Genomic DNA, 27,306 nt, shown 5'->3' with positions numbered 1-27,306 from the left:
ATAAGAAGTAGTATTAGGAGTGTTGACCAAGAGAGTACCTTGAACTTTGTGGGTCCTCACTGTACCTAAAATCTACTTATCTCCCAGAAGACTGTAATGGTAATAGGAATTTGAAGAACTTCCCTGCTTCAAAGATTTTCCCTGTCTCCTAATAGGCTGAATTTAATTGCATGGAGCCTGTGGTGGGAGGAGTTTTTGGAAGGGTGGAGCAGAGCCCACAGGAAGCTGGGAGTCAGAGCAGTTGGAGCTGGAGGGAGGAGAGGATGAACCCAGGGAGACAGCTAGGCTTGTGAGTGTTGGTTTGTGGGAAGGCTAAAGGATGGTGTGGCTCTCTGTTGTGTTATGGTACATTAACTTCTTTGCTACTATGATAGATTCAGCTTTCTGGTTTTGGGATTCAATTTTCTGGTGAATAAATGTTTTGCTTCTATCTTTTATATGGAGAGTCTGATATATTTTGCAATTGAGAACTATGCTGGCATATTTCCAGTTGCCGTTGGTGCTGTGAATATTGTATTGGTTCTATAAAGACCTAGCCTGTGAGTGAGCATGAGTGGAGGAGGAGATAACCCAGAAGGGATGCTACAGGAAACTGAAGAGGGCAAAACAATATAATAATGCCAATATATGGCATCCTCCATCTTCCTAAATTTGCCATGTATTTACTCTATGTTATGATAATATTTGCACTGCAGGGTTACATTGCCCTAAACTCACATTCAAAGGCTGGATCACTCAGTGGATAACTACACTCAAGTTCAAGGTACTCTGTGGGTCTACATGACCTTCCACCAATATATTTACCTTGAATAGACTTCCCATATACAGTTATTTCATAGAAAAAACATTTACTGAGATGGTGTAAGGCAAACAGCAGTAACAATATGAAGTATGCAGAACCATGAAAACAACATGCACAGTGACATCACAATAGAAACAGAAAGAACAACAGACAACAAAAGAATAAAAACTGAATGCTGTATCTGTATCACAACCAAGCTTGTTCCCAAAGAACAGAGATGAAAATATATTCCTTCATTTCTTTTCTAACTGCATCAAATATTTTTGATTTATTGATTAACTTTGCTAAACTTTCCTCCCTCCCCCACTCTTTTTTATTCTTTAATATAAGGGATGGCTATCTAGGTGGGGTGAAAGGAGGAATATAGTGGAAAATGTAGGTGATATATAAACAAAAAAATATTAATTTTTTTTCTAAAAAAATGGGTAGATGTGTCCTTTAGCTTTAAGGAATTTAAACTCCAATCAGAGGTAAGATGATGGCATAATCAGTAGAAACATATAGTGGAGACATGGCAGTTACAGATTATTACATTAGTCATTTATGCCACATGAGTTTTGCCATCTCGAGGTTTCAGGCTTGGTTCATGAGCATTTGAGCCCCAGAGACAAGAAAATTGTGGTTTGCTACACCTGATGGATGTATTCCTGTGAAGACAGACAGAAGGGTCAGCAAAGAGTCAAGGCATAATGGTCTAAGTAGCCTTGGGCAAATAGCTGGAAATCTCTCAATTGTAAAATGAGGGTTTTGGACTTGCTGAGCTCTGATATTCCTTCCAACTAAATCCTATGGTGCTATCATAGTCTGAAGGCATGAGATACTGTCCAGGAACTCTACTGAGCAGCATTAAGACTAGGGTTGAAAGGTTATGATAGAAGTGGTCTTTGGAGCCTTTGTAGTACCAGCAGCCAGAAGGGAAGAGTCTATGGCATGGCAACTATCAGAGGGCTTTTGTTCATTTTTAAAATAAAGCACAGTAGGGCTCCTTGCTCAGCTCCTCAGTGCTCCACCTCATTAACCTAAATTTGAAGAGCTTTCAACTAGGATTTATCACTGTTTGTATCTTTGGGCCAAATAGTGTGGGGCCTTAGAATCTGATTCTCTGGCTTCTCCTTAGAACCTGATTGGGGAGGGAGTGGGGGCAGTATGGCACAGAGAATTCTTTTGTCCTTTGTCCTTCTATTCCCAGCACCTTCTATAGAACTTAAGAGATGTAAGATAAAGGTTGGAAAGTGAACCAGTTTGACAAGCATTAAGGAGAGCTTGTTATGAACCCCAGTTCTTAGTGCTTAACTAGCTTTGTGAATGTGGGCACTTCATTTATGCTCACTGAGTCTTTCTTTCCTAATCTGTAAAATGGGCATAATCCTACTTGCACTGCCGATTTCAGAGGTTTCTTTTGAGTAAGGTGCTTTGTGCTGTATGAGTTTTTGTCTTCTGAGCATGCAGTAAAAACCATGACACAGAACAGAAGAAAAGATCAAGTCAGAGATTGTGTTGCAAAGTAGGAAAATGAGTTGAATCAATTCAATTAAAAAATTTGACAAACGTTCTTAAGCACCTATTACATACAAGGTACTGTATTAGATTATGGCAGCTCAAAGATAAAAAAATAAAACACATAAAATATGCTTCCATCCTTGAGTTTAAAACCTAGTAGATGGAATGAGACATATAACTGTATTACAAGTCAGAAAATGATTGTGTAGGAAGTGAGGTGGAGTGGTGTACAAGCAGAATAGCCTGAGAAATGCAAGTGGGGAGGACTTAATTCTAGTTTTGGAGATCACTGCGGGCATCATGGGAGAAGTGTGCCACATAGGAAGGATATCTGGGTTTGAATTCCAACTCCAATGGGTACTACCTATGTGGTGTTGAGTAAGTCACTTGATCTTTCCAGGCCTCAGTTTCCTCATCTGAAAAAAAAAGTAGAGTTGAACTACATTATCTCTGAGGTCTTTTCTTGCTCTAAATCCATAATTCTACAAGGTGGTATCTGGGGAAGACCTTGAAGCAGGGGAAAGATATCATTAGGCAGGGATGGGGTGGTGCCCAGGAAGTACATGGAGAAAGGGACATTTTCTGAATCCTGGACCTAGAGAAAAATTAAATGACTACAAAAAAGCAGTTAGCAACAGGAAGATGAAAATCTTGGACAATGAGTATCCTGAACAAAGGGCCCCTGAAGTTGACTGATTAGTGATGTCTGTGCAACTGGTATGACCCCACCCATCTTTGGCTGAGATTCTTCCTCTATTTTTGTTTTTGAGGTTGTTCTGGAGCCCTAGCCAAGGAGTGTATCACCACATATCCTGAATGCCAAGTGACAATATTGGAAAAGGAAGAGGTGGCACACGTGGCAAGGAAGCATTTTCCATTCCTAGAGGAACCTCGCATCAGTTTCCACATAGGTAGGTCTGGATGTCCACAAGGAAAGACAGATATTGTTTAAGGGATAAGCTTTTTATTTTTTCTTAGTAAAATATATTTGAAGCAATAGATGACCATAGGATTTAGGTCTGGAAGTGAACATTTTCATCATTTGTCTAAGCTCTTTCTGTTACAGAAAAGGAAACCGAAGCCCAAGAGGCAAAGTAAAATTCATCACACAATTAAATAGTTGCATAGATGGGAAGCCAACCCAGGTCCTCTGACTATAGAGTCACCACTGTTAACCTTAAATCAAGGCTGTCTCTTTTTGAAGGTTTTGTATTTTATCCTAGAGGAAATAGGGAGCCATTAAGATTTGGTTTTTCTTGATGTATTTGAAAAGGTTTTGCTTCTTCTTCTCCACCTGTAATGACCCCAATAATACCCTCCCTACCCTGATAAAGGAAGAAACTCTGGAGAAGCTTCACTGTGCATTGAGTCATCCTGTCACAGTAAAATCAACAGTAATGGCTCAAATCCCCTTTTCCAGTTTGAATGTCAGTAGTGATGGTAGCTGGATGAAATCTTCCATTCCACTCCAGGAGCTGTCCATTCCTTCTCCACTCTCCCCTGTCTGTCCTATCATGAATTAGCAGCAGTTCCCAGGGACAGGCTCCTCACTCCTTTCCCCCAAAGCCTGTTTTTGATGGACCCACATAAGAACCCTATAAAAGCCCAACAGATTTTACTGGGAGGGGATGGCTCATTCTCTCTGAGGCCCCAGGTATCCAGCAGACCTCACCTGTTTCTGACCTTCATATTTTATGCCCTTAATAAAACTGGTTTCCTGTACCATCTTGTATGTTCCATGTTTCCCTGTAGTGGACTATTGGCATTTAGAACCTTCCCAAGTATGCAGTAAGATACCACCACACAGTCCTCTATAGAACCTTTTGAGAAAAGACTTAACCAGAACTGGAGAATATCGTGATTCCCTGGATAGACTATAAGTCCTTTCAGGAAAGGACTATTTTGACCTTTGTCTTTCTATTCCCAGCACCTGGGCACAGTGTCTTGCATATCATAAGAGGTTACTAAGTACTTGTTGGATTAAATTGACCTGCAAAACACTTCAAACAATTGTACTTTCACATAGAAGTTGTTTGTTTTCTGAGCCTTAGGTAAGCACCGCCTGTAAAGATTCCAGGGGGTCCATGAAGCCAGGTGGCAGGCGAAAGAACCACACATCGATTGCTCAGAATCTAAGTGACATTCAGAAAGTCTACAGGATTTATATAATCTTTAAAAAAATCTATATTGTTGCTTTATAATTAATTTTATGTTGTTTTCCCTCATGACTATAATATCACAAAATGAAACAAATATATGGGACTAGATTGAATGGGAAATTAGGGGGGAAATGATGGCATGGTTACAAGCAGGGCTAAGAAGTATTTTTCATTATTTTGTACTAGAAGATCAAGCTGAAAGCATAAGTGGAAATTGAATGAAAACTTCCCCTTATCATTTAATGATCAGATTCTGGCTTTTCAGTTTTGAAATTATACCTCAAGGGACAAATACAAATAATAATAACTTATATTTATATGATAGTTTGAGATTTCCAAAAATACTTTCCTAATAGTAGCCTATTTTATAGATGAGGAAATGGGAAACATGGTACAGTGAAAAGACCATTGGATTTAGAATCAGATGGACTAGATTTGCGTTCCTTTTGCTGCTATTTATTTATTTGTTTGGTTTTGCTTTTTGGAGAGAGGAAGGCAGGGCATTTGGGGTTAAGTGACTTGCCCAAGGTCACATGGCTAGTAAGTGTTAAGTGTCTGAGGCTGGATTTGAACTCAGGTCCTCCTGACTCCAGGCGCCACCTAGTCTCCCTGCTGCTATTTATTTCTTGTGTAAACATAGGCAAGTGCCTCACCCACTATGGACCTCAGTTTCCTCACCTGTAAAAAGAGAAGGACTAATTGATTTCCAAGATCTCTTCCAGTGCTAGATCTTATGAATATCCTATTTTATGTATGTTCATAAAAGTATTTCTAAGAACAGAGGGCTTCAATAATTTACCAAGGGTCTGATGGCCAGTGGTTGTCTAGTAGGTATGCACAAAGTACATACATCTTTGCCTACATTTAGAAGTTAGGATTTAAGTTCCTCTTTATGTATCCCCAGAGATGTGGATGCTATGACATTTGGTGCATATATGTTTAATATTAAGCTTACTTCATTGTCTATGGTACCTTTTTAGCAAAATGTAGTTTTCTTTCTCATCACTTTTAATTAGATCTGTTTTTGCATTTGCTTTGTTGGAGATCTTGACTAGTATCTCTGCTTTCTTTTTTAACCTCAGTTGAAGCATAACAGATTCTGTTCCAGCTCCTTATTTTTATACTGTGTTGTATGTCTCTCTGTTTCAAGTGTGTTTCTTGTAAACAATGTACTGCTGTATTTGGATTCTGGTTTTTAATTCATTCTGCTATCTGCTTTGATTTTGCAGATAAATTCAACCCATTCACATTCCCAGTTATGAGTACTGTGTATTTTCTTCTCTCTTCCTCTCTCTGTCTCTCTCTCTCTTCTCCCCTCCTCTCTTCTGTCTGTCTCCCTCTCTCTGTGTGTCTCTTTCTCCCCCCCCTCTTTCTCTCTCCTATCCCTCCTCAAAAGTATGTTTTACTTCTGACCACTCCCTCCCTCCATTTATCTATCCTCCTTTCATTCACCAACAACCCCCCCCCCCAAAAAAAAAAACTCTTTCCCCTCTTACTTCCCTTTTGGGTAAGATAGATTTCTATACTAAACTGAGTATGTATATTATCCTCTCTTTGAACCAATTCTGATGAAAGTGAGGTTTAAGCATTGCTCATTCCCAATTCTCTCCTCTGCTGTTGGAACTCTCCCTTGCATGGGTCTTTTTTTTTTTTTTTTTGCTTTTTGGAGCCTAATTGGGGTTAAGTGACTTGCCCAAGGTCACATGGCTAGTTTTTGTGTCAAGTGTCTGAGGACAGATTTGAACTTGGGTCCTCCTGACTCCAGGGCCGGTGCTTTATTCACTGAGCCACATAGCAATCCCACGGCATTCCTCTTTTATGTGAGATAATTTTCCCTATTATTTTTCTCCCTTCCCTCTTCTCCTGGTGTATTCTTCTTTCTCACCGTTTTTTTTTTTTTTTGTATATTAACTCATCGTAATGAACTCGTACCCACGCCCTCTATCTATGTATACTTCCTGTAACTACCCTAATAGTGATAAAATTCCCTATGATTCCTCTTCCCTGTTTATTTTTCTATTCTTTTCTTGACTCTTATGTTTGAATGACAAGTTTTCTACTTAGATCTGGTCTTTTTATTAGAAATGCTCGAAAATCCTCTATTTCATAAAATATTTATTCACACTTCCCCCCACCCCCCAGGATTATACTCAGTTTAAGTGGACAGGTTATTGTTGGTTGTAATCCTAGTTTATCTTTTAGAATATCATATTCCAAGACCCCTGATCTTTTAAGGTAGAAGCTGCTAAATATTGTGTGATTGTGACTGAATCCATGATACTTGAATCATTCCTTTCTGGTTGTTTGCAATAGTTTCTTATTGACCTGGGAGCCCTAGAATTTGTCTATAACATTCTTGGACGTTTTCATTTTGTAATCTTTTTCAGGAAATGATCAGTGGATTCTTTCAATTTCTATTTTATCTTCTGGTTCTTGGATATCATGGCATTTTTCCTTAATAATTTCATGAAATATGATGTCTTGGCTCTTTTTTGATCATGGCTTCAGGTAGTATAATAATTCTTAAATTATTTCTCCTCAATCTATTTTCCAGGGCATTTATTTTTTTCTGATGAGATAATTCACACTTTCTTCTATTTTTTTCATTTTTTTGGTTTTCTTTTATTGTTTCTTGATTTTTCATGCAGTTATTAGCTTTCACTTGCCCAATTCTAATTTGTAAGAAATTATTTTCTTCAATGAGATTTTGTACCTCTTTTTCCATTTGGCCAATTTATTATTTAAGGTGTTATTTTCTTCAGATTTTTTTGGTGTCTTTTAAGGTGTCAACTCTCTTCATAATTTTCTTGTATCATGCATTTCTTTTCCATAATTCTCTATATGACTCTTATTTAATTTTAAAAATCACTTTTAAGCTCTTCCAGGAATTCTTATTAGACTTGTGTCCAACTCACATTTTTTTCCCTTTGAGGCTTTGCTTGCAGCTGTTTGGATATTGATGTCTTCTGAGCTTGTGTCTTGAGCTTCCCTGTCACCACAGTAGCTTTTTATGGTCAGATTCTTTTTTTTTTGTTATTGTTTGCTCAGTTCTAAAGTTGGGCTCTGCTCAGAGGGCTGAGGGGGAACTGTCCAAAGCTTCAGGTTTTTTGTGCTGTTATTTTCTGAGCTATTTCTGAGGTTTTGTAAGTTTTTGGTGCTTCCAAGGTGATATGATCCAAGGAGAGGTTCCATCACCTCTCTATTTACCTGTGCTCTGGCCTTTACCTACGAAGGGATCTTACTTTCCTGTGGTTACAAATGCTAACACTCCTCTTAGTCCTGGAATAATGACCAGGTCCCTGTAGCCACAAGTTCTGGTGCTCCGTTCTGTCTTGAAACTGAGTCCACGACCCCTGCTCCCTTACGAGTGATCACATGTCCTCTTCTCTGTCCTCAAACTGTGCTTCTTTGCAGCCACAAGCAATAGCATGCTTTTTTACCTTTAGCTGTGACCTGGACCTATGTATGGGTAATGCAACAGGGTCCTGCACCCAACGAAGGGTCCTGGGTAATTACTTTCTGACCTGTTGTCTAATCCCTTTACTGTCTCTGGGCTGAGACCTCCTAAAACTGGAGCTGTGGATGTCACAGATGCCTCTGAGACCTGTTGTTGATGTTACCACTGCCTGGGCTGTGCTCCTGGCCAACTCCCACCCTGATGTCAGACATCTATTGCTGACCTGCTGAGTTGTTGGGCTAGAAAGAATGTCTCACCCTGACCTTTTCTTGACTCTGCCATTCCAGAATTTGATATGAGGTATTATTTTAAAGCTGTTTGGAGGGACATTTGTTGGGAGAGTTCATCTGTGTTACTGCCTGAACTCTGCCATCTTGGCTTACCTTCCCAATCACACTTTTTGATTATAATCAGTCATAAAGAGAAGGAGAATTACTCAGCCATAGGAGGAATCGTACTTGCAAGGTAGAAAACAAAAGATTTCTAGCAACTGTGAGATTAAGAAGGCAAAATTTGGGAAGGAGAGCTGTAATTTAATTCAATTCAAAAAACATTGTTTAAGTGACTTCTAGGATTACAAATTGTCAACCATAACCCCAAACTCTGGGTTTATATGCATCAGGTTCCATATTGTGGACTCCAAAAAATCATATATATTTGATTTATCTTGTCCCTATTCTTTGATTATCTTTTTTTCTGGGAACCTCAGAATATAAGTTATGACTAGATCTCCAAAGGCTGAGATAAAAGAACTTTTTTTTCACCTCCCATGGGGGAGGGGGTTTCCTCCTACATTAAGAAAAGGAAAACAAAGAGGGAGTCAGATCAATGTAAAGAAAAATCTATCAAAAGCACTGGGAGAAATTTGAGGATGGAGATAAAATTTTTACCTACTAGAGGGATGGGGTGAAATAGTTAGGGAAGGCTTGGTAGAAGACTTGGTGGTATTTCTAAAGGAAGGGAAGGATTGACATTTTAGGTATAGGGGATTACATGAACATAGATCCAGTTTTTATGTGTCTGAATGTCTTTCCCAAGCCCCTCTAACATATGATGTCAGTATTTACTTATACAAGGAATTTGGGTGTGTAGGTATATTTATATTTTCACAATTTTGTGTGTTCAAATGCTGTCAAAGTTGTACTAAATTACCACCCTTGGAATTTGCATTATTTATTATCATCAGATTTTATTTCATCTAATTTAAGAATTTTCAAATGAATCCTTTCATTTAAGGACACCAGGAAGCACATTGCTTCCAGAATCTGAGCTGGTGCTTAAGCAGACATTGGAAAGCAGCCCGGGACATGGTCTAGTAGACAGGGTACTGGGCTGAAAACAATGAAGAACATTGCTTAATCTCTTAGTGCTTTAGGTTCCTCACACATAAAATTAGGGGGTTGGATTAAATGTCTCTAGAGTCCCTTCTAGCTCAAAAGTCCTTACCACCAAGTTCCACCACCCCCTTTCCCCAGCTAAGTGGCTTTGTCTCAGGGTACACTGTCTCCTCTGCCTCCTTAGCAGTAGCTAGTCCTTGAGCAAAGTAAAACTCTGATGGGGTCATTTGGCACTCTTTCTCCTCCTGAGTGGCAGAACTCCAAGTGATCTCTCTCTTCCCACCCCAAACTGCCTCCTCTTTGCTCAAGGCACAAAAACTCTTAGTTAGATCTCTGACCTTCACACTGCCAATAGACTTATTATTTTTCAGTGTTTTCAAATGTATTTATTGAGGGTTTTGACTCTGCCTCAGCAGAGGCAGCTGAACAAAGGGTTTTACTTCCCATGTGTCCTTACAGTTGCTCTAACGTGGGATTCTTTGACATAGTTCAGGTATGTCCAAATGGAATTGAATTGCTGGATTATCTCAGGCCATTCACTTTTATATTTCAGGGGACTTTTTCAGAGATCCCATTCCTGAAGCTGATCTGTATATTTTGGCTAGGATTCTCCATGATTGGGCAGATGATAAATGCATACAATTGCTAACAAACATCCACCAAGCTTGTAAACCAGGTATGTGTGTTTGTTTGCTTTCAGTATGGTGAACTAAGACACATTTATATTTTGCTATTGTCTTTGTCTAATCATTCTATTGTGTCCAACTTTTCATGACCCTGTGGACCATATTGTCTATGGGGTTTTCTTGGCAAAGATGCTGCAATTTCCTTCTCCCATGTATTAAGACAAACACGGATTGAATCACTCAGGCACACACAGCTAGTAAGTGCCTAAGGTGGGATTTGAACTCACATGACTCCAGGTCCAGTGCTCTATTTATCAATCCACTTAGTTGCCTCCTAAAAGAATTATAGATTTAGATTTTAGAACAGACCATGTTTTTGTTGTTCAGTCATTTCCAACTCTTTGTGACCCCATTTAAGGTTTTTTTGGCAAAGATACTGGAGTGGTTTGCCATTTCCTTCTCCAGCTCCTTTTACAAATGAGAAAACAGAGGCAACCAGGGTTAAGTGACTTGCCCAGGGTCATGTAACTAGTGTCTGAGGCTGGATTTGAACTCATGAAGAAGGTTCTTCCTGACTCTAGGCCCTGGGCTGTATCCATTGTGCCACCTAGTTGCCCCTTATATTCTGTACAGTGTACTAAAAAATAGCTTTGGAATCTATAGGCAGGAAACATGGGTTAAGATATAGCCTCTGACATTTACTAGTTCTATGACCCTGGGCAAGGCACTTAGCCTCTGTTAGCATCAGCTTCCTCATGTTGTGGGAATACTGGAAAGAACAATGATTTTGGAATCTGATCTGAGTTCAAATCCTGGTTTTCAAGGACAATAACAACAATGATCTTAGACAAATCACAATGTTTGTAATCCAAGTAGAGCAAAGCATTAAAAGTTGTTGGGTTGTTTGTTTTTTGTTTGTAATGGAAATACCCTTATCCCTACAAACAGTTTCTCAGTCTAACAGCACTGCTATGGTCCTGCTGCTGTTTTTATCTCTAATTTTAAATAAGGTCAAGTGACTAAAAAGTTTGTATTTCTCCATACATACTTTTCTTCTCTCCAGTGACTTTTAAAAAATGTAGGTAATAAAATAAGCATTTCCATAACATAGTACAATAAAAAGATGATGGCACACGAAGCTATAAATCTACTATATACAACTTGCTATTCCTTTCAAAGATACAACAACATTATCATATAAATTTCTTTTTCTTTTTTTTTCTTCTCCCCCTACCCTAGAGATGGCTTCCATTAGACACAAATAGGTAGATACACATATATTTATTTATGGTAAATTATTCTATACATCTATTTTTTTTAATTAAAAAAATTTATTTAAAGCAATCGGGGTTAAGTAACTTGCTCAGGGTTACATGGCCAATTGTTTCTGGGTGTGGTGCTAAGTATCTGAGCCCGGATTTGATCCCCAGGTCATCCTGACACTGGAGCCACTCGCCGAGCCACCTGGCCTCCCCTAAGTAATTGGGGTTAAGTAACTTGCTCAAGGTTACACAGCCAGGTGTTTCTGGGTGGGTGCTAAGTGTCTGAGCCTGGATTCGATCCCCAGGTCATCCTGACACTGGAGCCAGTGCTCTTACTTGCTGTGCTACCTGGCCGCCCCTACATACTTCTATTTATCAATTCTTTCTCTGGCTGCAGATAGTGCCTTCATGTGTTCTTTATAGTTAATTTTTTTTTTTAAGTCTGGGTCTTCATATCTGGGAATGCAGGAGTTACTGAAGGGTCTGATCCTACTATTGATTAGTGCTGACCTGATCTATTTCTATTGGTTCAGTTTCACCTCCTTGGGCAGGCTGGTAGTTTCCTCTCCCCAACCCAGGGAGCTCATCACATTAATAGCAGACTCAATGCAGACACCCAAATGGCTTAGCTCATTGACTCTCAGAGCTCTTGAGATCCACCAGCTTAATTGTAGCATTAGAGGGAAGAGGAGGAGGAAGAGGAGGAGGAGGAAGAGGAGGAAGAAGCTCCTGGTCCATGAGGCCAAGGAAAGATAAAAGAGAGGAGAGGTCTTTTGGGGGAGGACTGCTACAGAGGTTAGTCTTTCCCTGCCTTTTATTTTTTTGGATGAAGAAAGTAAGACTTAGAGAGAAAGAAGTTAAGTGACTTGTCTAATGTCACATATGTAAGTTGTAGAATCAGGATTTGAACTCAGATTTTGTAGTTCAAAGTTCTCCATTTGTCCACTTCCTCCTTGATACCTCCATGAATTAAAATTTCCAAGACCCTTAATGCAAATCTAAAGCACAAGGAAGAGATAGCACTTTGTCTTCATCACTCCGAGGTCCAAAGCAGAGGTTGAAAATTGGAAAATTAGAGATAGAACCAGAAATAGACATCCTAGTATATAATGGCACTAGGGTTGAACTACTATGTATGCTGATCTTCATGGACTAATTGGCATATGCTTGGTTGACATGTTACTGTGAGGAAAACCAAAACATGCTGGCCTAGAGCTGATTTGGAAGCAGACATGTCTCTAGACAGACTGATTACTCTGGGCAATATACCCTGGCTGTGCTGTTGAATGAAAGTGGAGCTAAGGTCCTGCAAGTGCTATATGTTCATTGCTTTATTTTTGTGCCGAAAGGAGCTTGGCATCTTCCCTGCATCCAGACTTGGAATATGGGAGGGACTGATCTCCATGCTCAGCTGAAAACAGGTCCTGTGTATTTCCTATGGCCAGCCCCCAAACTGGGCCCACTGATGGGAAGGGCAAACAGCAAGAGACAATGAGGCAGAAGCCTGTTTCAGGCTTTTGCTTCTGGTCTGGCCCAGCTAACACTTACTTTGTTTCTCCCTAGGCTGTGGTGTTTTAGTGGTTGAAACCCTTTTGGATGAAGATAAGAGGGGGCCTTTGACAAGCCAGCTCTATTCTCTGAACATGCTGGTACAGGCTGAAGGAAAGGAGAGAACTCCAACAGAATACCAAAAGATTTTCACTCAGGCCGGTTTTCAAGATTTTCAGTTCAAGAAAACTGGAAAAATCTATGATACTATTTTAGCTAGGAAGTAATTATTTATTATCCCACAGCTGTCATTAAGTATATGAAATAATTTGATTAGTCTTTGTGAACATACAATATAACCTACAACCTGCTTAGTGAATGATGGCAGAACATTATAGGAACCCAGTTCTTCCCTCCAAAGGGAGAGAAGATAATATAATATTCTCATATAATAGATTCTCAGAATTGGAAGGGAAGGTAGATGTCATCTAGGCCAATCCTTGCCTGAAGAATGGATGCACCATTTTTGATAGGCAGCTATTCATTCTTATCTATCCCTCCTTCACTTCCCACCTAGATGTGCTAATAAAAGGAGATTTGAAGATATCATAGAAAAAGCGATTAACAGAATCCTAGAGTTGAAAGGTCTCAGAGGCTACCAAGCCCAATGCATACCTGAATAAGGCTCCTTTGTACAGTAGATCAGAGAAGTAATTTCATCTTTACCTAAGACCTCAACTGAGGGGAAACCCATTATCTCCTGAGGCAGTCCATTACCTTTTTAGATAGCTTTGAAAATTGGGAATCTGGTCCTTCACTCTTTTATCCCTTTCTCCTATCCTTTTACTTAACATTTTTTGTGGGTCTCTCATTTGTGAAACAATCTTAGCTTATTTTATAAAGGAAAATTATAAATGCTAGGGATTCTTTTTCTTTAATCCTACTTGCACCAAGAAAAAGAAAATTAAGGTATATTTCCAAGAAAGTCTTACAACAGAAGATATGCTGTATGTGTATATATCTGTTTCTTGCTGTGTCTTTTACACAGAGGTCAGGGATAGGCAATTGGAATGAAGAAGTCCCAGTGGGAGAAACAGTGAGGTGACAACTTAATCTACAAATATGAACTTGTAGCCATGACATCTAGCCTCCTTATTTTAATGATGAAGAAACAGAGGCTGAGAGAGATTAAGTGACTTGCCCAAGGTCACATAGCTAGTAAGTGGCCAAGGTAAGATTTGAACTGTTGTCCTTGTCACTCCAAATTCAGCAATCTCTCTCCTGCTCCACCTAGTTAGGAATGGAAGAGTAGGAAACAATAAATATTTTTAAAATGTGCTATCTACCAGGCACTGTACAAAGCATTCGTGTTATGAATTCAAAAAATGAAATAATCTTCACTCTCAAGGAATTTGTAGTCTAAAAGTAATTTGCTTAGCATAACCATTGACTTAGAGAATGATAAGAAATATCAGGTCCAACGTACCTCACAATTCTAAAATAAACATTAGAAAATATGTTTGAAAAGCTAATAAGTTTAACAGTGGAAGAAAGGGAAGTGACATTTTTTTTCCATGTTTCAATTCCTTTTATTGATTGTTAAACCCCAAACAAAAGATATATATGCTGACTTTTGCAGCAGTCACCAAATTGTCCTGCTTTTAAATTTTTTTTAATTTATTTATTTTCCCCAGTTACATGTAAAAACAATTTTTAACATTCATTTATAAAACTTTGAGTTCCAAATTCTCTCCCTTGCTTCCTCCCCACCTCCCCTTCATTGAGAAGGCAAACAGTTCAACACAGGTTACACATGTGTACCCATGCAAAACATATCCATAACAGTCATGCAAAAGAAAACATAAGCAAAAAAAATAAAATGAGAAAAATAAAGGAAAAAATATGCTTCAATCTGTATGCAGTCACCATCATTTCTTTTTCTGGGATGTATAACATTTTTTTTTTTATCATAAGTCCTTCAGAGTTAGAAATGATATGTATTTAAGGAAGATGTCAGACAACTTTTCATTCAGTTTAGAGTTTAAATAAGTATTAAAATAATGTAGGAGGTAAAATGGATACTTTTTATTATGTAAAGTTAAAAATGTTTTGCACAAACAAAACCAACGCAGCCAAAATCAGAGGAAAATCAGGAAACTGGAGGAAAATTTTGTAGCAAGTTTCTCTGGTAACGGTCTCATTTCTCAAATATATAGAGAAATCAGCCATATTTATAAGAAACAGAAGCCATTTGCCAATTGATAAGTAGTCAAGGGATATGAACAGGTAATTTTCAGAGGAAGAAATCAAAGCTATCAATAGTCACAAGGAAAAATGCTCTAAATCACTATTGATAATAGAAATTAAAACAACTCTAAGGTACCACATCACACCCATCAGATTCAGTAAGATTACAGAAAAGGAAACTGACAAATGTTGGAGGAGATGTGGAAAAATTGGGACACTAATGCATTATTGGTAGAGTTGTAAATTTATCCAACCATTCTGGAAAATAATTTGGAACTATGTCAAAAAAACTAGAAAAATGTTCATCCTTTGAGCATTCATGTTATGAATACAAAAAATGAAATAATCTTCACTAATCTTCTATGTCTATATCCCAATGAGATTAAAGAAAAGGAAAAGAATCTATATGTACAAGAATATTTATTTTAGCTCTTTCTATGGTGGCAAAGAGTTGAAAATTAAGGGTAATGTCTATCAGTTAGGGAATGGCCAAACAAATTATGGTATATGAATGTGATGAAATAATATGTGGTAAGAAATAATGAAAAGGACAGTTTCCAGAAAAGAAAAAAAAAATCCCTGGGAATATTTGTATGAATTGATGTGAAGGGAAGTGAGTCATACCAGGAGGACAAATTTATACAGTAACAGCAATATTGTAAAGATAATCAACTGTGAAGGACTTAGTAACTCCACTCAGTACAATGATCCATTACAATTCTGAAGGACACATGATGTAAATTGCCCTCAAGCTCCAGATAGAGAACTGGTGATCAGAGAGTGTAGACTGAAGTATATTTTTTCCCCTTTCCTAATATTCATTGCTTTTTTTTTGGGGGGGGGGGGAGGAAGGAGATATGGCTAATGTGGAAATATATTTTTCATGACTTTATATGTATAAAAAGTATCATATTTCTTGCCTTCCCAAGGGTGGGAGAAAAGGTAGAGAACTTGGAATTGAAAAATAAAAATTAAATTAAAGAAAATGCACAGACTTTGGTTTTTCTTAAAAAGAAAATATTTCATATTCCATAATTTAGACCTCAGCCTTAAAATTCAATTTTTATAAATTCATAAAGATGAGATCATGCGTTGGCAAAATTGAGTCATGAAATCCAAACACAAAGAAGCTTTATTTGTAACCCAGAATGATTATTTATTCATTTATAGTTAGAATTCTGTCAAACAGATCCTATTCTCAGTTAACTTCTAGTCAACACACATTCTTCCTAATTGAGATAACTATTTGGAAGCCAAAATAAGATAAGGGTTTAAAAAAAAAACAAAAGAGAAAACCACTAACCACTTGAATTAATGACTTAAACTCAAGTCTTCCTGGATTGGAAACCAATTCCCTTTAAGTAAGTGCCTGCTGTGAAATACTATGGAGAAGAATTGTTTGGTTTTTGTTTTTGGTATGAACTAGTGATTTTATCAGTGCATTCATTGATGTCTGAGAGACTGTCCTCTGAGAGATAGAGAGAGGTTAAATAACTTGCCCCTGGTCATACAGTCAGTTTATATCAGAAGCAAACCCATTCATCGTCTTCCCACCTTTCCCTAGATCTACTATATCAAACTGCCTCACAATAAGATGTATGCCCAAATCAAATTGTGCCTACTATATAGTTTTATCTGCCCCTGAGTTTGAGAGCCCAGACTATAAAACATGAACTCAAAGACTGCATGGCAGGGTGGATAGGAATACAAGTGAATTTGTACTTTATAACCACTAAATAAATATGTACATTTTGATTTGCTGATCAAATAGACTTTTTAAAAATTGACGACCCATGGGCCACATAGCCCTGAGGTTGAAGGAATAGAAAAGTCCTTAGGACATGGATTCATAAGTATGAATAGGTCCCTTTTCTTCTCTCCCTATTTGGAAATTCTTGTGTCCTAGACAGGTATAGTTTTATTCTTATTTTCATCACTCTTTAAATAAGGAATTGAATTTATGATCTCAGTGGATGTGAATAAGCCCTATTTAATAATAGGAAAAAGGATGTTACACATAGGCTATATAATACTTGATAAATGTAACTCACATTAAATGCAAATGTATTTTTTTAAAAAATGACCCAGAATTCACTATATACTGATGTTGTTTTCCTGCTCAAAAGTCTTCAATAGCTTCTTATCATCTCTAGAGCACAATGCAAGTTCTCCAGTTTAGCATTTAAAGCTTTCCACTTTTTGTTTTGTTTTTGTTTTTTTTAGGGGGGAGGGCAAAGCAGTTGGGGTTAAGTGACTTGCCGAAGGTCACATGGCTAGTAAGTATTAAGTGTCTGAGCCCAGATTGGAACTCAGGTCCTCCTGACTCCAGGGCCAGTGCTCTATTCACTGTGCCACCTAGCTGCCCCAAAGCTCTCAGCTTTTTAGATTTCTTTCACTATAGGTAGCATTTACCCACTTCAGTATTCCCCTTTATGTACTCAATATTTCAACTCAACATTCCACCGTCCATCTCTGGAGTTTTGTAAAACCCATCCCCCACGCCTGGAGTGCTCTCCCTTCTCTCTTCCTTCCCCTTAGGAACCTACCTTCCATCAAGGCTTAGCTTCTGCTGAGAGTCTTTCCTAAGCACACACCATCTTCCCCCTTGCCCTCCTTGGTCTTCACCTCTTCATCTTGCCTTGTTTTTGTTTCTGTATATGTTGTACCTACCCCTCAAGAATGTAAATTCTTTGAAAGCAGAGCTTATTTTATTTTTGTCTGTTTATCTTCACAGTCAGGCAGAAGAATTTGAATATAGTAGTAGGCACTTAAGATTTGTTGTGTTGGATTGAATATGAAAATGACCTCAGCTTTTTCAAAAGCTATGCCAATGAAACACAAATTTTTTGACAAAAGTATTTGAGGAATGGGGCCAGGGGTGTCTCAAGTTTGGGGACCAGCCTATATAAATTTATATAAGATTATCACTAGCAGGTTGATGATGATGATTTTTACCTGCTGCAATTTATAAACTCTTTCTATTAAGGTGAAGGGGGTCTCTTCACAATGATGTAATCATGGATCCTTGAAGTTTTTAAATGTAGCTCCTATAAGTTCTGAAGATCCTCATCTTAACTCCCATTCATATGGATGAGTCAGGTTTCCCATAGCAAGGCTAGCTATATCTCTCCTCCGGGTTCTAGGGATATCCCCAAGAGTTGAGGGGGGTATCTTTTCTAATGCTATTGTATTTAGTTTCCATTTGGTTGAATTCTTTCTAATGTCAATCACCAATGATTAGAACCAATTAGCTTTTATAAAGGAATATTTAGTGAGAAGATGTAGAAAGAACAGCGTAATGTTAATGGGAGTTGAAGATCTTCCCTGCCCATTAATAGGCCTCATGTAGAGCCCAACAAGAGAAACTTGATTAGGGGAGACTTGTTTTTCCAAGAAGGCCCATATCTTTTGTTACTGTGTAATTAGGCAATGGGTCATGCGGTTTATAATGCCCTCTGACCCTGAAGAAGAGTATATATACTCTGAGGATAGCATTTTGCTTTGGGGCTCACTTATTGGGAGAGTGTTTGTGTGATGTGGCCAGATTAGACTCTGGATAGCCTTTGAGGAGCCCCCCAGCTTTGAAAACCCAGATTTTGGTGCTTCTCTCTCTGGTAACTATGTATGTATGTAATGGTCAGACAGTTGGCTCTATTGATTGATCTGTGATGTATGTATTATTTGGTCAGATGGTTAGAAGCCCTGTCTGTTGGTCTTTATGTTATTATTTCTGCTTGTAATTTCTGTTTGTATTTTTGCTGACTTACTTTTCTTTTTGGGTGCTGACTTTCTCCCCTGCACTAAGTAAATGGCATATATGTTTGATTAAAGTAAGATTGTTGACCCCTTTTGAGGTGCTTTCCTTTAGAAAAGCAGATCAAAGAACCTTTGCTAGCACCCTCCTGTGTACTGTTGTTATTGGTCTTATACCCCCACAGCAGCTCAAGTAGCATTGTTGTTACAAACAGAAGTACAAACATTTTCCCTCAAAATCTGGAAGGCCTACTCTTCTCTATACTACCTCAGTGCCTGGGAAGACTATGTTCATAGTTTAACTAGATAGTAAAGACAAGCTTGGGCTCTTCATGCAGATAAAATCATATTCGGATACAAAAAAGGGGGTTGGCCTGATACCTGTAGAGTTTAACTATATTTTATTAGTTGTATAACTAGCAAGATATCAAATTCCAAGTCAGAGGAAAGTGTGAGCAATTTTAGCCATCATATAAATGAAGTTTGAACACAGGTAGTATGGCAGGTGCTATCCAAGTAGCAGACACTTAGGTAAATAGATGAAAAGATCCATAACTAAGATTTCTATATAGTACCTTCTTTTGAGTTTTTTTTGACTTTTTTTGACTTTTCATATTTTTCTTTATGCCCTTGGTGGTAATGATTAACACTAGGATAATACTTCTGTGTAAATTAACAAGAACTTTTACTGAGAGTCCATTGTTCTCAAAAAGATTTATAAAACAAATGCAAGACTTTGGAGTCTCTGCCCTTGAGAGAGATTCTATTTTAGTAGAATGAACAATGAACTTGGAATTACCATATGTGGATTTGAGGGCTGGCTCTGTCACTTATTAAGTGAGAATTCAATGTCCTTTAACTTCTCTTAATCTCTTTCTCATCCATGAATTGATGGTATAATACTTGTATCATCTATCTCTGAGTACTGGGTTTATAGTCAGAAGACTGAGGTTCAAGTCAATTCAACTGAGTAGACTGAGGTTCAAGTCAATTCAACTGAGTGTAATGAGTATATTTTAAGCATACATAAATCCCAGAGTCCTATAGGATGTCTTTTGGCTTCTGGTATAGGAATATGATGTGTAAACACTGAGGATGGAAAGAAAGAAAGAAGACAATATTAACATCAGCTAATATATTACCATTACAGAATAATCTACCAGAACAAAGCTACCATTGTTAAGAGGTTTCTAATGTCATTTTGTTACCTTCTAAGTATTTGAAGGATAAGTAGAAACAATGAGATTGTGCATTCCTCTCTCCAACTGAGATAGGAAAAAGTAGATTTTTTACAAAATCTCATGTCAGTGTGAGTCATATGATTGTATTTCAGAGGCAACCTTTTCTGCTTTTACTGAGTATGACCTTATTTATTCCAAAGCAACATGTTCTTTAAAACTGGGCATCATCCCCAGTGACCATGAAATCTGACATAGAACTTGAATGCACAAGATGTGATTTTATTTCCTACTCTCACAGGGATCAGTAGAAAGCCAAGCAAGTGGGAAAGTAATTTTTGCTGTATTCTCACAGATGACTATACTGGAAGTAGTGGGAAGGATATAGGGAAGATGCACATGAGACTTCCCCTCTCTCCCCTCTGGTAGGCAAAAGAGAATCTCTGCTCTGTCTCAGTCTATTTCTGTCTCTGTCTCTGTCTCCGTCTCTCTGTCTCTCTTTTTCTCTCTTCCCACCTGTTGGACTGTTTCAAGTTAGCACAATGAGACCCAGAGAGGGTACTAATGAGATAATGTAATCCTGTTTTGCAGGAATACTTATGTGTCTGTTTTTAGTGTTATTGTTAAAATTATGTCCTAAATTTATAAATGCCTTGTGATAGATTTACATATTTGTGTTATTCTAGAAATTCCATTCATTTATAAGTTTTTATGTAACACCCCACTTTCTCCCTCCCTCCTTCATTAGGAAAATCATATCTGTTTTTTGTTTGTTTTGTTCTTGATGTGAAATATATGTACTTGGCCCAAATGATCTTGTCTCCTCAGATATTTATTTCTCTTTGGGTGAATTTTGAGATGAATGAGCCAACTGGCAAATTATATATCAACTAGTGCCATAAAAAATGAATTATAGAATCATCGAATTATAGAGCTGGAAGGAACCTTCTTGGCCCTCTAGTCCAACCTTTTTCTAAAAAAAAAAAAGAATTGCTGTTATAATATTCTCAGAAAAGTGACTGTCCTGTCTCTGCTTAAAGACTTCAAAGGAGGGGAAGCATGGCGCCTCTAAAGGCAGCTCTTTCTGCTTTTGGATTGTTAGGATTTTTTAAAAATCAAGCTTAAATTTGCTTAATTTTCCTGGTTCTATCCTGTAGAACCAAAGCGAAAAGTCTAATCCCTCTTCCAACAAGAAAACCCTTCAGATGCTTGCACAGGGTTATCATGTTTCCTCTCTACTTTCTCTTCTCTAGGGCAAACACTCCCATTTCCTTCAACCAAACACCACATCATATGGAATCCAAATCTTTCATCCTGGTTGTCCTGCTCTGGATATTCTCTAGTTATCAATGTCTTTCTTCAATTTCAGAACCTGGAATTGAACAGAATACTCCAAATGTAGTTTGACCGGGGCAGAGTACAGACTATTACCTCCTTGTTCTTGCCTCTCTTAATGTAGCCCTGAATTCCATTAGCTTTTCTGTCTGTTGTATTACACTATTAATTCATATTAAGCTTATAAAATACTCATAAAGGGGGGGGTGGAGTTAACATGGCAGATTAAAAGTAGGGACTTGCTTAAGCTCTCCCTGAAACCCCTCCAGATACCTGTTAAAAAAAATGACTTAAAAGAAGCTGGGGTGGGGGGGGTAGGGGCAGCTATGTGGAGCAGTGAATAGAGCATGGGCCCTGGAGTCAGGAGGACCTGAGTTCAAATCTAGCCTCAGACACTTGACACATTTACTAGCTGTGTGACCTTGGGCAAGTCATTTAACCCAGATTGCCTTGGCTTCCCCCCTCCAAAATAAAATGACTAAACAGAGTCTAGAGCAGCAGAACCCACAAAATGACAGAGTGAAACAAATTTCCAGCCCAAGACAATCTGGAAGGTCAACAGAAAAGGTCTGTTGCACCAGTCTGAGAGAGGAACTCAGTCTAGTGTGGGCCATGACAGCACAGACTGGGCCCCCCAGAAAACCTGGAGCAGGGCTCAGGGGACTGAATCGCTGGCAGCTGTGGCAATTTCCAGACTTCTCAACCCACAAACACCAAAGATCAGTAGGAAAGGTCTGTTGGATCTGGGTGAGAGAGGAGCAGAGAGGACTTTTCAAGGGAAGACATTTCTGCAATAAAGGCTATTTATTGATGCATCAGTTACATTGGCTCCACTAGGCTGGATGTCAAATATTTCCCCAGGATGCATTCCTAATTTTTTTTTTTTGAAAATTGTGATATAACTTGATGGTTACTTTAGGAAGAACTTGAATACTAATGAAGAAAGTCTCCATTGTTCAGACTCTGGGGAAATCTACATTTCTACTCATTTTAATAAAATCAAGATGGATTATGGGAGAAAGAAGATAAAAATGCCATATTGTGTCTAGGCAAGAAAATTTCAGGTTGTATAAAAACAAGTTAGCCAAGAAAATAAATTAAATTACAACATCCAAAATCTTCTGATATAATGTATTTAGTGGAATGTTATCTAAGTAAATAGAATAACTCTTTTAGTTACTCCAGTAAAGAACTACCTGCTTCATTTGGTTAAAGGTCACTTTTTGAGGGGGATGGGCAGAATGAGGAAAGGTCTTCTGGGGGCTGTTCCATGAACTCCATTAGGTTTGTTTGGCAAAAGAATAGAGAGAGGCCCAAACCACAAAGGCTTTTCCTTTTGAAAATTTCATTCTAGAAACTAGGTAACCCCAGGCATATTTATCATTTGATCTCAACCTTCTGAATGGAATCATTGTCCTTAAATGACTGAAGAGGGAAGGATGCAAGATCACTTCAGACTGAGGAAAACCCTTTCATACCAAATGCATATCCTAGGCTTTCAGAGGGCTTTGGTCTGTGATTAAGAAGTGTCTGCTTAAATAGGAGGGCCAAAAACAGTTTTTGCTGTTACCTTATATGCAAAGAAGCATCCATTACCTGACTGACTCCTCTTGGATTTACCTTTGTAACTAACCCATTTTATTTACTGCTGTTTATTGGCAGATATTTGAACTAAGACAAAATCTGGGACAAAGCTAAGTACTGCACATTCAGAAGTTACTGTTCAAGCTTTTTTATAGAAAGATTCATATATGAATTCCATCTTTTCTCTTCCTCTCTAGGTCATTTTATTAGAAGGTGGGGATCTAGTGATTGAAAGTGTTTTCATTGAAGAAAGAGTTGGTCACTCATAAGGTAGATATAATTCCTATCCACTTGAAGGACAACAATGTATGCTCACTAATTATTCAATCAACCTCTCAATAAGTATTTCTTAAGCACCTAATATATACCATGCCTGGATGGTTCTGGGTGTTGAGGATACAAATATGAATACAAAGAATGGAAATAATCCTTCATCATAAGGAGCTTACATTCTACTAGCGGAGACTAAGTACATCACAGAAATAAATGTCTGGTATTTTGGGTGGGAAGGCACTAGCATTTTGGAGGGGGGTGTCAGGAAAGGCTTCATGTAACAGTTTGTTTGAGCTGTGTTCTAAAGGCTGTGAGGCAAGGATACAATGAATTCCAGGCATATGATGAGACAACTGAAAAGGCACTAAGTCAGGAGATGGGATATCTTGTGTGAAAAACAGAGAGAAGACCAGTTTGGCTGGACTGTGGAATATGAGAGGAAGACCAAAGTCCAAGTATAGAGCTATAGGGCTAGGGGTGTTCGAGACCCCAAAATACCAACACACCCAGTCCTGATGAATGACTTTGATTCAAGTCTTCTCTCAGCCAAAGAAAGGCAAAGTTTATTAAAGGTTCACCATAATGGGGAGACTCTTAAGGAGCTTCGGTATCTGTGATGCTTGTACTGGACAAGCTGGCCAGAAAGAATAATCTGACACAATTTGAGTCTGTACTAGATAATTCTTCGATTTTTCTTTCTCATGGAGGCAAGATGGGGTCTTATATACAGAAAGGTTGTGGGAGGCATCTAGGGGTGGTCTAGAGGAGGAGTTTGGGGACATTCTTTAGGAGGAGTCAAATGAGGTCATACTCCAGTAAAGAATAAGATTAAGGGTGAGAAGTGAGCTGGAGGCTACCTGGAGATGACAGACAATGGAGGGCTAGGCTAATTTAAGGGTGTAACAGATTTGGGTATAGATATTTTGGGAGGATCAAGGGTGGGAGCTAGCTGGACAATTGTCTAGTAACAGAGATTTGGGTGGAGCTATAATGAAAGGTTTATGGCCTCAGGCAGATGCCTCATCAAATGGGAAGATTCAAAGAGAGTTCAAGGGGGTTCCTAGAGCCTGTACCTCATCACAAGGAGGCTGGAAAGATAGGTTGTAGCCTGTTTAAGACTTTAAATAGAAGGATTATTTATGTTTTCACCTAGAGGCAATAGGAATCCCTTGGAGTCCATTTCCTTTTAGGATACTGGAAAACTAATTCCTGAGGTTGGTTGCAAAGTTAAAAGTTAGGAAAAGTTAGTTTAAAAAACCAATTGGAAAGCTTTATAAGATAGCTTTTGGAAGGAAATAATTGTTTCTGTACTTATAGTTATTCTACATAAAATGAATACATCTTAATTAAGTTGGAACCTTTTCTAGGTTAGAGTAATAAATGAGAGAAATGATTATTTCTCTCTTATACTGATAACCATTTACTATTGGGGAGATCCAGGATTTTTCCCTTCCTATTTATGTATTCAGAAATCAGTCCCTTGTAGGTTATTCAGCCAGCATCTGAAAGGCATTGATGATAATGAGATTGGATTAACTTTTTCCTCAATCAGGTTCAGATTCCACCCAAGAGGGGAAACCCATAGAGTTCTTCTCCAGCTTGGGTGGGTGGGTGGGTGTAGATCTTTTGTTTAGATTGCCCAAAGATGGGGGTGATCTGGGAGTAAGAGTGAAATAATCAGTCACATCCCCCAGTCTTTCATTAGAATAGGTACATCTCTTATTATAATATTCATTCTCTCCTTAATTGTTTACCAATAAGAGTTGATTGCCACCTGTTTGGAATACCCACTCTTCCACAGACATACAAGCATCAAGAAGCTTCCATGATCCATTTTTAGTTCACAAAAGAGGTAAATGACCAATCCTTTTATTAATTATCCACTAACAATAATTAATAAAATGATTACCCAGAATCTATGTCTCTTGAACTTTTTATATGTCATACAAGCATACTTTACTTTGCATATTACAGTACAAAACAAAATTTTGTAGAAGACTGTTGGAAAATAAAAAGATCCATGACAAGTTTTGATACATGGTCTTGAGAAAGTCTCCTCGTATTTGGGGCTTTATTTTTCTCATTTTTCAAAGGAGAGGACTGGCCCAGATGGTTTTCAATATTTCTTCCTGTTTTAATATTCTATGATGCTATTGTTGGGTCACTTTTTGTTTGACTTTGGATTGAAAGGTAAAGTATTCTTTAAAGAAATCATCTTCTGAAGTGATGAGGGAATGGAGAGACAGAGAGCATGAGAATAATTTAATCAGTGTTACTAACTTTGCCAGCCATGGAGCTCAATAAGTGTATCCACTGGAGTGAACATGAGATGAGAGAGGAAAATCTGTTGCTGCTTCAGCTAGTTGCCAAGTGCTTCTCATGATGTGAGCTTCTGCACAAGTCCTGGTGTTATTCTGGAACTTCCTTGTCTTTACACCCACAGACAGACTATTCATTCCATTTAAACTTGTAGAGCTTGTGAGACAGACAACTTTAACTGACCTTCTTGGTCAGTCAATAAACATTTATTAAGTACCTACTGTGTTCCAGGCATTGTACTAAGTGATGGGGTGCAAAAAGGTGCAAAAAACAGTCCCTGACCTTAAGGAGCTTATGATCTAATTAGAGAGTCAACAGCTAAGAAATACGTGCAAACAAACTATGCGAAGGATTCATCAGAAGTAATTAAAAGAGAGAAAGTACTAGAAGGTCATCTAGAACCTCCTGTATTCATTTGCACTTCCTTGTGTCTTTTGCTTCATAATCAAATAAACAAGAAAAAAATTCTTTAGAGTGATCACCCTCTAAAACAATCCTCTCTAAATCATTAGCTTTTTTTCCCCAGATAAATCTTTAACTCTTTTTTGTTTTCTATTTAAATAGAAGTCCTAACTCTTCCCTCCTTCCTGATTAATAATTTAACTGGGTGTTGGGAAAAACAAAATGTACATTTGTTACCACAGAGTTATTACATATTCATATGCTCTTTGATACAGACTGTTGTCATTTAAAGAAACCATAGCCTTTCCCAGCTGGAACTGTTTAAAAATGAGATGCTTAGAGACTTTCTAAACGTAATTATGACTATGTGTGATTTTGACTTTAAATGTTCGCTGACGTTAAGGACCTAACCATCTCGTAAATTATGATTGCTCTCTCCCTCTCTTTGTATATATATATATATATACATATATATATAATGGAAATTAACAAAGAAGAGTATCAAGTCTGGGTTCTGATTTAGATGGAAGGGGAAAATAGGGATAAGAAGAATAGCAAACTGAATGAAAGAATCAATTAGAAAGTCATGGGTGGTGCAAGAGGAAGAGCAGCAGAAAACCAGTAACCAGACTTATACAACTCACTCAGGGGACGTCCAATCTGTCCAATTCCTTGGGCTTCGCCTGAACAGCAGATCCTAGGGCATATCCAATCCCTTTGTGTGGTAAGAGGCGAGTCATTAAACTGCTCTAAGACCAGATGTCTTCACCTGTAAAATGAGAATGATAATACTTGCATCACCTGCCCCTAAGAAAATGCTTTGTAAACCTCAAAGAGCTATAGAAACATGGATCATTTTATTGTCCAGAAATTTCAAAAAAGCAGTTCCACTCAGGGAGTTAGCCATATTGCGAAGGAATAGGCAGATAATTTATGACATTAATTATTAGTAATCAGTAGTACAAATTAGGTATATTGTAATAGGAATCCAAATCAACTCTTTAATCACATATTACTTCAGTTCAGTATAGGAAGAAATATGGCTTGAACTCCCATTCAATATCTACCCTACCAACAGAACAAGAAAGAACCATAAATCATAGCGATGAAAATAGCAAATTATTCATTTAAAACAGAATTGCAAAGTAAATGGCAGGAAAAATTCTTAAGTAAGATAAATTTCAGTCCCTCACAATGAAATATGTAGATTCCTACACTGGTGGGAAAGAGAACAGCTTTCTAGAGAACTCCCACTTTGAGGAGAAGAAATGCTTCATAGAATCACTGAGTTGTAGAATTTTGAGTTGGAAAGGGCCTCAGAAATCATCAGGTCTGTCTGACCACGTGGGCAAGAAGAGTTTCTTTTGCATTCTTGAAGAGGAGTCATCCAGCCTTTCCTGGAAGACCTCCAGCAAGAGGCAGTTGATTATCAACGGAGGCAACTGGGTCTACTTGTGGATAGATAGCTCAGTCAGCAAGATTTTCCTTATATTAAGGCTGAATTTGCCTCTTTGCCGCTTCACCAATTGCTTTTAGCTCATACTTTTGGGACCAAAGAGAATGAATCTAATCCTTCCATATGAT

At 38.1% G+C, this 27,306-nt stretch overlaps 1 protein-coding gene across 1 annotated transcript in view; it reads left to right on the top strand.

Moving 5' to 3' along the window:
- Positions 1-16,378, top strand: part of ASMT (acetylserotonin O-methyltransferase) — a 68,470-nt gene extending 52,092 nt beyond the window's left edge. The window contains exons 6-8 of the mRNA XM_069072885.1: positions 3,073-3,213; positions 9,809-9,931; positions 12,707-16,378. Coding sequence (XP_068928986.1) covers positions 3,073-3,213; positions 9,809-9,931; positions 12,707-12,918 — 476 coding nt within the window. The 3' untranslated portion in view covers positions 12,919-16,378. The remainder of the gene's footprint in view (positions 1-3,072; positions 3,214-9,808; positions 9,932-12,706) is intronic.
- Positions 16,379-27,306: the final 10,928 nt, after the last annotated feature.

This window comes from Petaurus breviceps, unplaced genomic scaffold, assembly GCF_028583685.1.
Source record: "Petaurus breviceps papuanus isolate PSGF00001 unplaced genomic scaffold, PetGlider_PUasm1.0 90849, whole genome shotgun sequence".
NCBI lineage: Eukaryota > Metazoa > Chordata > Mammalia > Diprotodontia > Petauridae > Petaurus > Petaurus breviceps.
Note: the sequence above shows the minus strand (reverse complement) of the source record. Positions and strands in the feature narration are given on the sequence as shown.